The 14404-nt window shown below is 37.5% G+C and overlaps 1 protein-coding gene across 1 annotated transcript; it reads right to left on the bottom strand.

Annotated features, from left to right (window-relative positions):
- Positions 1-4878: 4878 nt before the first annotated feature.
- On the bottom strand, positions 4879-9106 carry TFPI2 (tissue factor pathway inhibitor 2). The gene is made up of 5 exons (XM_016160874.2): positions 8864-9106; positions 8414-8596; positions 7299-7478; positions 5901-6071; positions 4879-5552 (listed from the first exon to the last, which is right to left on the bottom strand). Exons 1-5 carry the CDS (start codon positions 8949-8951, stop codon positions 5470-5472), a joined length of 705 nt encoding a protein of 234 aa, XP_016016360.2. The 5' UTR covers positions 8952-9106; the 3' UTR covers positions 4879-5469.
- Between the last annotated feature and the right edge of the window lie 5298 nt (positions 9107-14404).

Raw genomic sequence — 14404 nt, forward strand, 5'->3', positions numbered from 1 at the left:
CATAGACCATATTTGAAACAAAAGTTTGTTTTTAGCAGGTAATAATTAAACTGATGATATAACATCATTCACCTAGCTCCAATAAACTCAAGAAACAAAAAAGAACTGAGAATATATTCTTAAAAATTATAGCTGAACAACATCTCTATGTAAAAAAAAAAAAGTATTCAACAAGTAAAAGTTATCTAAAAAGATTAACTTTAAAACATAATGCAGTATATCAATATGCCATGAAAATTACAGTGCTGTGATTCAGATGAAAAATCTCCAGGAGAGGATGGCTAAGAACAGAGGGCAGACCTCTTCATTATCAAATATCAAAAGAACTGTCTAAGCAAAAGATACAAGATTAAAATAAGATTAACCTCCATTTTAATTTCAGAGGGGGCCAGCTGGCCTCGGCTAGTCTAGAACCATATCAATTTGTGTCTTTGCTAAAGAATCTATTTGCATGATATAGAAGATAAGGTTACAAATACATTAATGGGTTAAGGAGATTATGTTCTGAGGGTGGTGTTGATATAGAATTTATATTCTGTATGCATTAAGAAATATGAAAATCAAAGGAGGATAAAAAACAGAAGTAAAATTGATCTATAGTTTTTAAAACTTAAAATATTATTTTAGTTTTAATGTAATGTTTGAGGCTTTAGATTTCCCTAGAATAATTTGATTACTTAAATAGTAATCCCTCCATACATTTCCAAAGATTGTATGGATCCATAAAGAGATCTAATAAAACCACCCATACTTATATCTAGAGCCAAATTTAGAGAAAGGAGACACACTATCTTCAATTTACATGTAACCGGGGAAATAATGTGAAGATTATTCAAAACACAGGAGAGTGTTGCTGGACTCTACATCTGGTAAAATACAGATAATGGTAACCTAAGAAAAAGAGCGTTTTACCCTACCTGGATTCTGAGGCCTGGTAGATCAAAGCCTCTTGGAGAATTGGAAAGGAGAAAAGATATGGAGGTTTCAGAACCACAGAACTGAAAGTGGCAGTCTTGGAAAGACATTACTTAGGGTGGCAGTGAAACAAAAAAACAAAAACAAAAACCTATTCTAAGGTATAAAATAGTGGTCCTCAAAGTGTGGTACAAGTCAACACCTTAATCATCTGGAAACATTGTTTGCAATGTACGTCTTTCAGGACCAACTCAAACCCACTAAAACAGACCTCTGTGCCTGCAGCCTGGGAGCTGAGTGTGCTTGGCTCCCCCAGACTGTTCTCATGCACAAAACTTGGTAATCACCTTATAGAAAACTCAAGCGGTATGATGTGCTTTAGAAACTAAATACAATTTAGCCCAACTAAATTGTAGGTTATAGGTGATGATAAAATGGAAGAGATGAATCTGGAGAGGAATAACATGATCTACTTGTGAGAATTCTTAAATGACACCCTAGGGGCTTGGATAGTAATGTGAAAATTCAATAGAAAACCACTAAAGAGTTCTTAAGCAGAGGAATAACCTGATACGATTTTTTTTTTTTTTTTCAGAAAGTTTACTCTGTCATCAGTGTGGAAGATTGGCTATGGAGCAGACAGACATAGCAGGAAGGAAATTTGAGAGAATGTTTTAATTTTCCTAGAATAAGATAAGGAGGATTAGAAACGGACTTTAGTAGATACACTTGGTGACTAATTAAACATATGTATGAAGGGAGAAGAACTAATTTTGGACCATTCTGATTTTCATCTTGCCTCTAAGTTTATAAAAGAATATATAGAAAAAGAATATTTGAAAGCTACAACTCTGCACTTTTCTACTTTTCCTTATTTTTATCACAAGACCTATATTTTACTAGAAACATGAAGCTTGGAGAGGCAAGTTCTTACTACTGTAATGGTGTCCACGAGATCATAAGAGGTACAAAGAAGGATCAATAAGCATTCTTCTGATGCTGATTTTTTTAGCTGCACTCCCTGGGGACACATGCTAGAGATCTATCTCTGGAGGCACCACAGCTGGAATTTCTACAGCACTGTTACGATACAGGAACTAACATTATTACCTCACTGGGTAATATTGTTAGCTAAATGTCTGCAAGACTGTTGGGGAGATAGCATGTATACTTGGAGGTATTGTGATCCAAGCAATCTTGAAGGCTCCATTGCAGTTTCTATGGTCGAGCATGTGACAATGTGTATACGTGAAGGGGGGATGAGTGGCAGTTCAGATTAACTTTTTTTTTCAATAAAAGATTGTGTTATTTAAAGCCGGTCCATTCCTTTTTTGTCTTTTTGTGTCACGGAATGAGACATTCCTTTTAATTAGACTGTCTGGTGAAACCACAGTAGTGACTTGTCTTCAAGCTGATTGTGGCAAAAAGGAATTTCCCTTCGACAGCAGAATATCCTACGACAGCTTTGTTTATTTCATTAAAATAAAATGGCAGAGGTTTGGGGTTTTAGAACAGTTGTATCAAAAGGATTTACTTTCTACCCATGCTGAACAGAGAGCTGCAGCTGTAGGCCGAGTGGGGTCCATGGTCCCCTAAGCTTAGCCTTTGGCTACAGGGGGGTTATAGGCAGCAAACACCAAATCAAGCTTCCCATATTGCTAGGAATCCCCAAATTCCCAAAGTCTCTGTGTAACTCATCTGACGACCCACAGCACGCACAAGATCCTTCTACTGTAATCATTCTAAAAAACCACCAAAAACAGTCATAAATACAGGCCTTATTCAACCAAAAACCTTTTAATGACATGTTGCTTTTTGTCTCTAAAAGCAGTGTTTCCTCCTCGATTTTTAAAAAATTTTCGTTGGATTGTTGGAGAAACTAAATGTTTGTCCTGTAGAGTGGCCAACATTATGGATGTGGCTGATTGACTTCCCCTGGTTTCTTCTTTTTCCTTTATCCCCAATACTACCTTATGATCTGCTATTATGATAGGATCTAGAGGCTTAACTAATTTCAGATTCAATTTTTTATTTATTTCTTCAAGATTACTTCATGGGGAGGGTATGTGTACTCCTTATTACATCTTATTAGACAGCAAATAATGTCTGTTGGCACACTTGTAGTGTTATCAAAATTATCCATGGGTTTAGAGACATTCTGATTCCTCGATGATACTGTTTCCCATTAATTTTTCATGCCATTGTTTCTGCATCCACAGATAATCGATACTTAGATGCACGTTAGAGGTATCTTCTATATTTTAATACATGTATTAGGTGGGATTCTTCTATTAGTAACTTTCTTGCATATACTAATTTCCTTGTGGTAAAGTTTTTAAAGCATAAAAAAATAAATTTTATTCTGTTTAGTTTCAAAGTAATGAGAGTACTCTAGTAACCTCCAAAAGTGACCAAGGAAGGATGCGTGTGTATGTGTGTAATGATAAACTCCTTTATATTCATATTAATGTGCTTATATATATTATGGTCCTTATTTGTTTTGATGCTCAGATTATTTCATTTTAGGTCAGTGGGAGCCCCTTAATGCTGCTTCCCTGTTTTTGTAACATGATTTATTAGTTTTTGATAACTTCCTTTCCCTGGAATAACATTGCCCAGGTTCATCTTACATAGTCTCTATTCCAAAAATAGACTCAGCAATTTCTCCTAAGAGCCCTGGCCCTAGTTCCTCTTAGAAATAATATTTAGAAGCCACAATTTGAATAGTTGGTGTACTTACTGTTACTGGATTGTCATTGCTTCAACAATTTTTCAATGGAAGAGTGAAAAATACATTTTTTTTTGGAAAGAAAATAAATTTTGAGTTCATACTAATATTTGTAATTCCAATTCAAAGTTAGAACTTTTTCTTAATTTTATACATACATTTCTTTTAACACTGAAAATCTGACTTCTAAAGAAATGTAATTTCTTACAGAATATGTGGTATAATATATATGACAGTTTCAATATAACAATATCGATATTACTAAGAAGCCTATTATTTTCATATTTCTTCAGAATTTACTTGACCCTTAGAGTATATCCCCCAAAATATAGTCAAAATACTTATTTTGAAAGTCATTGAAAATAATTGTATATTCTTTGTGTAGTTATGCCACTATTTGATATTCATTCGGGTACAGTTACTTTGGTTTGTTTCCAATTTTAGAGGGAATGCTATTTTTAAATTTAATTTTGGTTTTTAATTATGTATAATATTCACAGACTAAGGTCAAAACTATACAGCAAGGTACAGTCATATATTTTATCTCCATACCTGTCCAATCCAGTTTCCTTCTACCCCCATGGTCAACTGTTTTTAATATCTTTATATCTTCTGTGATTTGCATGTATGTGTGTGTTTATACATATTGTTCTAAACCCTGTTTATGTTAGTGTATTCTGATGACCAAATGATATTTATGTATAGATATTTACTCATTGCTATCCATAATTTCAACCAATCTCCTATTGATGAGCAATTGGTTTGTTTCAAAAAAGTTTTTCCAAATAATACACCAATTTAATGTCCTCAGGCGTATATCATTTTTTTTTGTCACAATACTTTTGGGATAGATTTTAAAAGAAGGCTCGCTGAAGCAAAGGGTAAGTGCATTTATAATCTTGCTGGATCAGGGATATACTTTTAAACACATTATCTTGCCAAGAAAATGTAGGAATTTTAAATAATCTTTTTATTGCAGAAAAAGAGAAAACTATTTAACTGGAATGATCATATTTATCAAGAATAATTAGTGAAATTTAAATTATTAAATTCACATGGGTAAATAAACACCTTAACAGTCTAAAAATTTATTCAACTTTAGTGGTTTCCAATCTACGAAGTCTGAGGAAATAATGTAACAACAGGAAAACCATTAAAAGCTATCTGTATGTATAGAAAAATGTACATGTGCTAGTGGAGATGGATGGATAAATGAATAGGCAAAGAGAGATAAAAAAATTTTCCCCAAGGAGAATATTTCTGATTTTAATAAATTTATGAGTTTTTTTCATTCAGTCAAGAATTTATTTTATCTTTTAAATGACACAACAGAAATGGAAGTAAGTTAGTGGTGTCTATATAATAGCACTTGTAAAATTTTTTAAACCGTTGGTAAATCTGCAAGTTTGTCACTTTGGTCCTAAAATATAATCCAACTTTTAAATGCAAAATGACATGTATTTGCGGGTCCTTTTTATGACTATATATATTAAAGGAACATGATTATATTGTCTTAGGTTTTTCAGTTACTATATCATCTAAAATCAGAAGAGCGACCCCAAGAACTGGGTGAGTCATATTTGCTTTTTTATCTGATGCACAGCAAGAAGTCAACTCATAAAAATTAGTTGAATAGTAAATTCAAATAATAAATTCACATTTGAGTAGCAGCTACTTATGTATGTAAAAAGTAACATGGATCAGTAAAAACTGGTGAATAAGAATAAGTCACTAGTGATTCATTTACTCATGTTACCATATTACTCTTCAGCTATAACCGGAAAGGCAATAGCATTCACAAGGTGACATACAAAAAAAAAAAAAAGTTAAAAAAGCTTCTTCTGAATTTTCAGGTTTCTATTGACAAAGAGAAGCTTTGGCATCTTCTTATTCTGTTTCTTCTTCAAGGCTAAAATCAACAAAATAAAAATAAACATCACATCAATCTGTAGGCTCACTATAAATCACCGTTTACAATATTCTTACAAACATGCCCCACTTAATTTTTAATGATTACAAAGTAGTTTTGCTATCTATTCAGTTAATAATATTCTATCTTTAAAACACAAAAAATAAACTGTCTACTCTAGCTAGCCAGAATAAGCATTTTCACAAAACTGATCAGTACTGAAGTGCTGTTTATGTAGTGGTCTAGAAATGGCAATTTGCTATTAGTTAAATGGACACATAAAATATAATTCTGCTTATGAATTATTTATGAAGTTAGTTTAAAAACTGAATAAGCAAAGTTCACTACCTTTTATGCAAACGCGTTTGCAATCCTTCATGCTAACAAAGTTATTGTCATTTCCCCCACAGCCAGTATAGGTGAAGGCCTCACAGGTTTTGTGTCTCGGATTAAAATGATAGCGAGTCACATTAGCAGAGCATAGTCCCTCATCTTTTGGACTGTAGCAGTATGATGGACCTTTACAAAAAAAGAAAGTAAAATTAGAAATGCAATAATATGAAAATTAATAAAACTGATGATTACTGAAGGAACTGAAGAAAATCTAATCCCTTGGAAGCTTCATGCTGAATCCAAAATATCAAACTAAACCATTTAAAAAGTGTGCCTCAAATTTCAAGAAAGCTTAAATGCTATATTTTGTTAATTCTAAATGTTTATAAACCAGACAGAATTTCTTCTGAAGCTATATCCTCATATCATTTGAATGTGTAAAGAAAGGAAACCCAAAAAATAGATATGGTCAGGTAAAAAAAGATAGATACCACATTTCAAGTGATTATATATGACATGCTTTATAAACTTTCTTATGTTGGTAGTTTTAAGTATGTTTATCAGCTCTTTTATTATTAATCAAGAATATGTATATTTAATTCCCAGGTAGCCACTGTAATATTTACATTTACACAAACAACTTAAGAAAACACCAGCAACAACCATCTCCTCATTAATTCAAGATTTTGCATACTCAACACAGTGTAGCTGTAGAGCTTTATCAAAGTCTCTGCCAAGGCGAAATTTTCCTTGTTTATTGAATTTATTTATCTATATTTATGTGTCTCTGCTGTGCCTAGGGAAAATGCCTGTATAGTCTCTCTACAACTATTAACTACTACTCAAGTAACCTATCAATTCGGGGACTGTGATAGGAGCCAGAGGTAGATGGGAAATATGGAGAAGAGAAAAAAGAAATACAGATCTCTTTGTGCTGCAGTTTGCAATTACTAAAGGATACACACATCTAACCAAAAACTTTAGAAAGAAATTTTCAAGTTTCACCATCTTGAGTCTATGTATAGTCCATTATTTCACATATACAATTGATTCCATACAAACCTCAGGTCATGGCATCCATTAATGAATACATACTATAATATTTTATGTGTAAATTAAATAGATGAGAAATAGTTCTAGAGAAACTGTGCAGAAGAGGAAACAAAAACTTGAATCGTGGCTTTCTTGCTTTGTAGCCCTGAGAACTTAGCAAGTTATTAACTTCTATCTTGTACTCTCATATGTAAAAATGCGAATAATAATACTCCTTCACAAAGTAACAGTATGAAGATTGATATCATATTATATATGAAATCACCAAAACGCAAACCATGTTAATTCCACATCGAATTGATGTTTTCACCTTAAAATCTTAAAGAAATAAAACAGAAACACCATAAAAATAGTACTTACCTTTCTTTGGTGAACAGAAGCCCCTGCAAGTAGCTTCATCAGGGAACTGGTTCCCACCATGGTAACACCCGCCAGACATGAATTTTTCACATGTCATGGTACTTAAATTGAAGAAATACTCTTCTCTGGGCTCACCACACTGCCTCTCAGTGACTTCCAACCGGCAAATTTTGGGAACTTCTATAAAAAGGAAGACAAAAAACAGTGTTAGTCAAAAATCAGCCTTCTTAGTGTTACTTTCAAAACTTTACTGTATTTTCAGAAACAACTGGGGTTGGGGGAGGCATCATATTTAGACCTGGGATAGCAAATCCCCAGAGACTGCTCATTAAACTAGTTATTTAGCTTTAAAAAAAAAAAAAAAACAAAAAAACAAAAAAAAAACAAAAAAAAACAGTGTCTCCAGATCTGATTGAGCCAGAATAAATCTTTCAAATTTAGTAGAAAAATTCTGTTCTCTCAGGCTGTTATGATTGTCCCTACATATGAAATTAAGTAACTTATCCACAGAAACACACATTTTCCCCTGGCTCAGTTCCTTGAATGGTGAAGCCCCATGTTCTGTGTGACAGGCCTTACAGATGTAAAAACATAATTAACATAAAATAGAAAATAGTATCCCGAATTTCCACTATATCCCTATTCTAACAAAGACGTGTTTGGGTATCAGGAGACCAAAGTAAGGTTACAATTAGCTATGTCACAGTTAAATAATGAAATCCACTAAAAGTATTTCAGATCGATGGCTAGTTGCCACGGTGTTCTCAAAAAAGCATAAAACCATAGGTTTAGAGATAATGATAGAGAAAAGCACTTATGTTGCATCTAATATAATACCCTTGCACTATTTTGCCCTAAAGTGAAATCTTTCCGAGTCTGCACAGGCTCAGAACTATGATAAATGCTTGTTAGGAGAGGAGAGAAAATATGTTAGTCATTATAAACTTCTGATGACGTTCAGGGAACTGAAAACCAGTGACCCGTGCTTAATATTTGAGAAAATTCAGGCTCAAACTTACTCTGGAAAATGGGACCTGGAAAGTTAGCTAAGTTACTGCCGGCCCTTCTGTGCAAGGAGTGGTCAGGGATTTTCTGAGTGTGCTGCGACAACTTACTCTCTATCCAACCGCAAGCTTCATCACAGGCCTCCAGAGTTTCGAAGTTGTTGGCGTTGCCCTCGCAACCCCCATACATGAACTGGCGGCAGCTCTGCGTGTACCTGTCGTAGTAAAAACTGGGGATCCGGGCCCGGCAGGGCCCTACATCTGGGGGCAGGAGGCAGCTCTCCGCGTTGTTGCCTACGGAGAGTCGAAGAGGGGTCAGCCACATCCCCGGGGAGGGAGGGTTTGGTTTTCCCAGGGAGTTCTGTCCCCGTTGCTTCAGAGCAGAGGGGCCTCCAGAGAGGGAGAAAGTGCAAACTGGGGCGCAACTGCCCCTCCCCACGGGGGGTGGGGGGCGCCTGCGGAACGTGGGCAGAGAGACAGCGGGTGCAGGGCGCCCCAGCTGCCTCAACGGGAGGAAGCCTGGACTGAAGCGGGGGTGGGGGTTCCTGCGTGGGGCGATACCTGGCAAATCCTGAACAGCATTGCCCAGCGCGGTCCCCGTTATGAGCAACGGCAGAAGCAACAGCCCAAGGGTACAAGTAGGGTCCATGGTGTCCAGGTTCCAGCGGCCCGCAAGGCGAGGAGTCTCCAGAATGCGCCGGCAGAAGGGTGCGCAGAGTCTAGCCTCAAAGTGACCTGGCCTGGGTGCCGGTGGTGGGTGTCCGCTTTTTGTAGAGCGAGCACACTGCCGACCGGGCCGGGGCGGGGCGTGCCTGTGCGGAGCCTGGCGGGGAGGCTGATTCACGCCCGGCGGCTGTGACCCCGCGCTGTCCTGGCACTGGAAAGTGTGTGCCGGGGAGAGGAATTCCCCTCCACGTCGAACCTGTGTCCCCAACTTTCTCCTTCAGCCAGGCGAGAATGACCAGATGGGCATTTTGTGTCAGTGATGGGAAATCGGCAAACTAGAAGGAAATGATTGCACAAGATTCCAACTTGGAGCATCACCCTGAAGACTGATTCTACATTTTGAAGCACAAAGTTCACGTTTTTGAAGGGTGGAAAGAAAGTGTAAAATTCACAGGGCCGAAGCTCATTGCGATAGACCCTTTAATTAAGTTGGAAATTTAAGTATATGTGTATTTATTTCCATTCATACATATTTCAGTCGAGGTCAACTTTACATTTAATAAAGGGCTCATAATACATCGTAAGTGTACAGTTTCATGAAGTTTTCACAGTTATGCACACCCTTGTAATCACCACTCCGGTCACGCCCAGTCCATTTTCTCATAGCCTTCCCCAGGCCAGGGGCGACCACTCTTCTGATCACCACAGATAGGTATTGCCTGTGCTTGACGTCCATGCACATAGAATGATAGAGTAAGTACTGTTTTGTACTTCTTTTGCTCCACTTCTGTTTTAGAGACACACCCATGTTGTCGTATAGTTTGTTCCTTTTAAATGCTGAGGAGTCTTCCAGTGTACAATTATACCACAAACATCCTGTTGTTCTAGTTTGGGGTTATTAAGAATAAAGCTGCTTTGTGTGTACATACAACTTTTACTACTCTTGGTTAAAATATTTAGAAATATGAGAAACTGCCAAACAATCTTCCAAAATGATTAGATCATTTTACACCCCCATCAGCCATATGTGAGAGTTGTAGCTACGTTTTATGAGTAGGAACATAAATGTCCACAGAGGGGTGGCCTTGGGAGGTGCGGGGTCCTAAAGCTTTGAGCAGATCAGCTCCTTCCCACATATATCATAATGTCGGTGCATCTAATAAAGTTCATTGCTCCTTCCACATATTAGCCTGAGTCTAACATTTTATTTATACCAAACAAGTGATCTATATTGGGATTTTACATGAAATTTTAAAAATCTTTTTTGGAGAACATTTTCATGAGTTCTCTTGATGAATGTGTCTTCCTTTTCTCCCCCTTTTCCTCTTGCTCTATTCAATATTCTTAAGGGAATAATTATTCCTGGCTTCTCCTGAGGATACTGGAGGGAGTTTACGGGAGTTCTCCAAGTTTCTGACATTCCCAATGTTCACAGTGGGTTAATTGTCTGGCATATTTTGCACACTATACTCCCTTGTGTCAGTTTTCAATTCTGCTGATGTTGAGGCATAGAATCATATTGCTAGGAAATTTAGCCTTGGCTGGAAATACTCAGTGTCACTTATGCTGTCATTACCAGATATCTATGATTAAGAATGACAGAGATATAAGGGTAAATGTTTAACCACCAGTTCTGCAGGAGGAAAAAAAGGGGGGCGGGTCTGGTTTGTACAGTTTACTGATTTCCATGGTGTAGGTGCTCCCACTAGGGCCAATTTCAGGCTACCAGAGGTGGAAATAGATGGATTCAATCAGTTTGCCAGAGCCAGTGTGAGCAGCTCCAGCATACCAACCACTGAGATGGCCAGCTGGTTTTAGAAAAACACATTTATAGGCGAATCAGATTGGACCCTCCCAGTTTCTCCTACTTATTATTAGGGGAGGCAAATTTTTTACCAAACACCTAGCCAGGATCATGTTTAGAAGAACATTTAATTCAATTTCAAACTTACCTATTTCTATTCTTCTGAATATGATTAAATATATCTTCCAAATGGGCTGAAATAAATTAAAGGACAGATACTGAGTCAAACTTATTCAGCATTGATTGTCATCACTTTTGCTCTTTGTTCTCAGTTGCTGGTGCTTTTTGATCGTTTTTTGCTTCATGTAATAAGAGGAATCTTTTGAGTTAGGGCAGATTATTTTGGGAAATTGCATAATGTAATGGGAAAATGGGAGTCAGAGGAGATCTGGATTTTATTCTTTGCTCCTTTGGACAAGTGATACAAACTCTCTGAGACTTGTCTTCCTTATCTGTAAAACAGATGTAATAACTGTACCTTAGATGTGTATTATGAGAATTAAAGGCAAAGTGCCTAGGCACTCAAAGAGATGTGCTTCAGCTCTTCACACGCAGGCACAGAATCCACTCAGATTGCCCCATGTCCTAGGTCCCCTTGTGCTTTGGTACAAAATTTTAAGTTGAAGTGTCAGCCACAATCAGAAAACAGAACCATGTGATCTGCCCCTATGGGACTGAAATCTGTGACTTGGCACCCATCAGCTCTTCTCTTTGGCTGAACTTGGAAGCCACCTCTCTGCCAAGAAAGGTGTCACACAATTAGACATCACTTCGTAATGATCTCTTCTGGGGGAAGGAGCTTCGGGGTTCTCTCAGCCGGAGCAGAGTACACTGTCTACTCAGGCCCGCTGTGTAACACACAGCAGGAGGGGTGGGTGAGGAAAGGGCCCAGAGGGAAGGAACCCACACCAGGCTTGTCACCCCTCTGTGGTTCAGAGTTGTAGGTACCAGCTGAAATTCACATCCAGAGGTACTCTAGAAATGTTAGTTTCCTTTCCTTGTTCTATGCCAAATAGGGTGCATCTCTACCATCTCTGTGAGTACACAGCAGAGATAGGGAAGAAAGAAAATGAGCAAGTGGAGTAGTTAGGAATTTAAGATTGTCAAGCAAAAACATCAGGAAGGAAATTAAATTGTGAAACATGTATTTTTATATCCATGAAAAAAATATCTTCCAATCTAAGGGGGATCTAAAAGTCCTCAGACTACTTTAAATTACGGAATTAATCATTAGGACCATGTGGAAGGAGCCATTGTGACTACCGCCATCGGTCTCCACAGGGAAGTCATTGTACTTCTATCCCCTAAACCAGTCTCTAAGCCAAAGGTTACCACATAACTGAGGAAGACAATTCCTTTATCCAAAGTCAACAGGAAATGCAAGAGTGGAGGGAACTGGGAAGAACAGTCACCCAGATTGATTTGTCATTGCAATACCAAGTGATGGTTTGAGTAGATGTGGCTAAAGACAGAGGCTCAAAATATATTGGAGTTCTTTAAAATAGGCATGAATTTCTTACAATTAGAATGCTGAGAGAAACTATAAATACCATCTGTTCCAGTATTTTCATTTTACAGAGTTACAAAATTGAGACCTAGCAAGGTAAAATGGCCAGTCATGTCTATTTGCCAAAGTTATTGGCAGAGCTGAAACTAGAACCCAAGTTCTTTATACTCGACTCTATATTCTTTCTAATATACCTAGACCTGGGCTCTAGTCTACCAAGACCTTAGGGGAGAACATAGAAATATAGAATTAAAACACACAAAAGCTACAGTGCATGTGTCAGATTTCTGACCCTACTCTTTTTCACATATCCCTGGACCCCATAACAAATGGATATAAAGTTGATCTGGAACACATTTGCTTCTAGAATCCCCAAGCCTATAGCCTATAGCAATCCTCTGAGAGCCCCATGGACATGGAAGGTAACCATGAATTTAAGGAAAGAATTGAGGCAGAAGCTCTTCCTCTCTGTCAGACACCTTAGAGTGACGTGTCATGTCTAGCTCATGAGTGAATAAGGAGAATTAATTAAGCCCAGTGATTCAGGGATACTTATTATATAAAACACAGTTGCTTAAGGAGTAACACTGACAATGCCTTTAAAAAAGTTCTTGCTTCCTGTTACTTTAAGCTCTGTCAAGATAAATTCTGAAATGAGTCCAGCTGGCACCAACGAGGAGTTTACACATCTGCTAAGAAAGCCAGTTAATCTCTTCTGAAAGATTAGGGGTCATGAGGGTTTTGTTAAAGTTTAGGCAACTGCTTCACCAACCCGGCATTTTTTCTAGCAAGTTAGGTCTTGTAGGATGTGTTTACTCTAATACGCCCTCTGTTGGACTCAGATCATTTGTGAGTGTTATGTAATAAGGTGATTCCACATAAAAGGATGAGACATTCTCTATGTCTAATTTTATTATTCTCGTCCTCCCTCATACATCTTCTTCCTAGATGTATGTTCTCTCAAATGTCTTGCCCGCTTAGGATGCTGGGCATCTTTTCTCTCACTTAGGTTGTTGCATATTTAACTATGTAGGGCATCCAGAAGATAGGAACAAATTTTAGACTGTTTCACCCAAGACCTTTTCTGCACAATGAAGCCTCATCACTATGCAGAATTCTAGCCTGGGTCACCAAGCAAGTAGAGAGTGGCATGTCAAAAATGGGGGAAAGAAGAGAAAACGTCCTCCAATTCCTGTATACCAGGTGGGAACCTCAATAGCAGTAACTAGAATAATGGGTATAATGTTTATTGAGAGTTTTCATTGTATTTTGCACTCATTAGCTCATTAAATACCCATAAAAACCACTTGAGGGTAATACTTTATTCTCCCCACCCTGCAAATGAGGAAACTGAAGCTTTAGATATGTGACTTGGCTAAAACTATGAAGCTAGCACAGGCAGTCTGAATCCTGAGCCTCTGATCCCACTCACTGTGCATACATCCTTTTCTTCTACATTAGCAGGGACCGAAGTCAGGCTTGTTATACATAACATGTGCTCATGACCCTGCTTCAGTTCCTAGCCAGCTCCCTCTCAGATTTCCTTTTTACCCAAACACAAAGTTTATCATTGAGAACAGATAAGTACAATTTAAATACATTGCTATAATGCTCTAAAGGGAACATCTGCCAAAGTTGATAATCAGATTAGAGGATTAGGTTAATCACTGAAGTCCTTATTTTCAGGGTTATATTTAGCAGAAATTAATGGACCTTGACCTTTCCAAGTATAAAAACACCCTTTCTTGCAAAAATATTGTCATTTTTATACTATAACCCAATCTTACATTAGTTATGTTACTTACTAACTTGCCATAAGCCTGCTAAACATTCGTTTGTTCTAGCTCTATGTGAAAAAGTTTTTGTATCTTAATTCACATGGGAGAGACAAGTTGCCCTTTGGGGGCAGGGAGAGGCAATAATAGCTGCAGTTCGAAAGGGGCATACAGCTCCTAGGACTCTCACTATATTTTCTCTTATTGACTATTAGGAAAAACAGAGTTGAACTGAATTGAGCTGTATTAGAGGAGAGTTGAGTACATTATCCAAGATATATCAAACCAGGCCGAGAAGGGAGACTTGTTCTTACAGGCCAGCTGAATCTCCTGTACTCTCTATCTTCCTT

The sequence above is a fragment of the Rousettus aegyptiacus genome, unplaced genomic scaffold, assembly GCF_014176215.1.
Source record: "Rousettus aegyptiacus isolate mRouAeg1 unplaced genomic scaffold, mRouAeg1.p scaffold_m13_p_13, whole genome shotgun sequence".
In the NCBI taxonomy this organism is placed as follows: domain Eukaryota; kingdom Metazoa; phylum Chordata; class Mammalia; order Chiroptera; family Pteropodidae; genus Rousettus; species Rousettus aegyptiacus.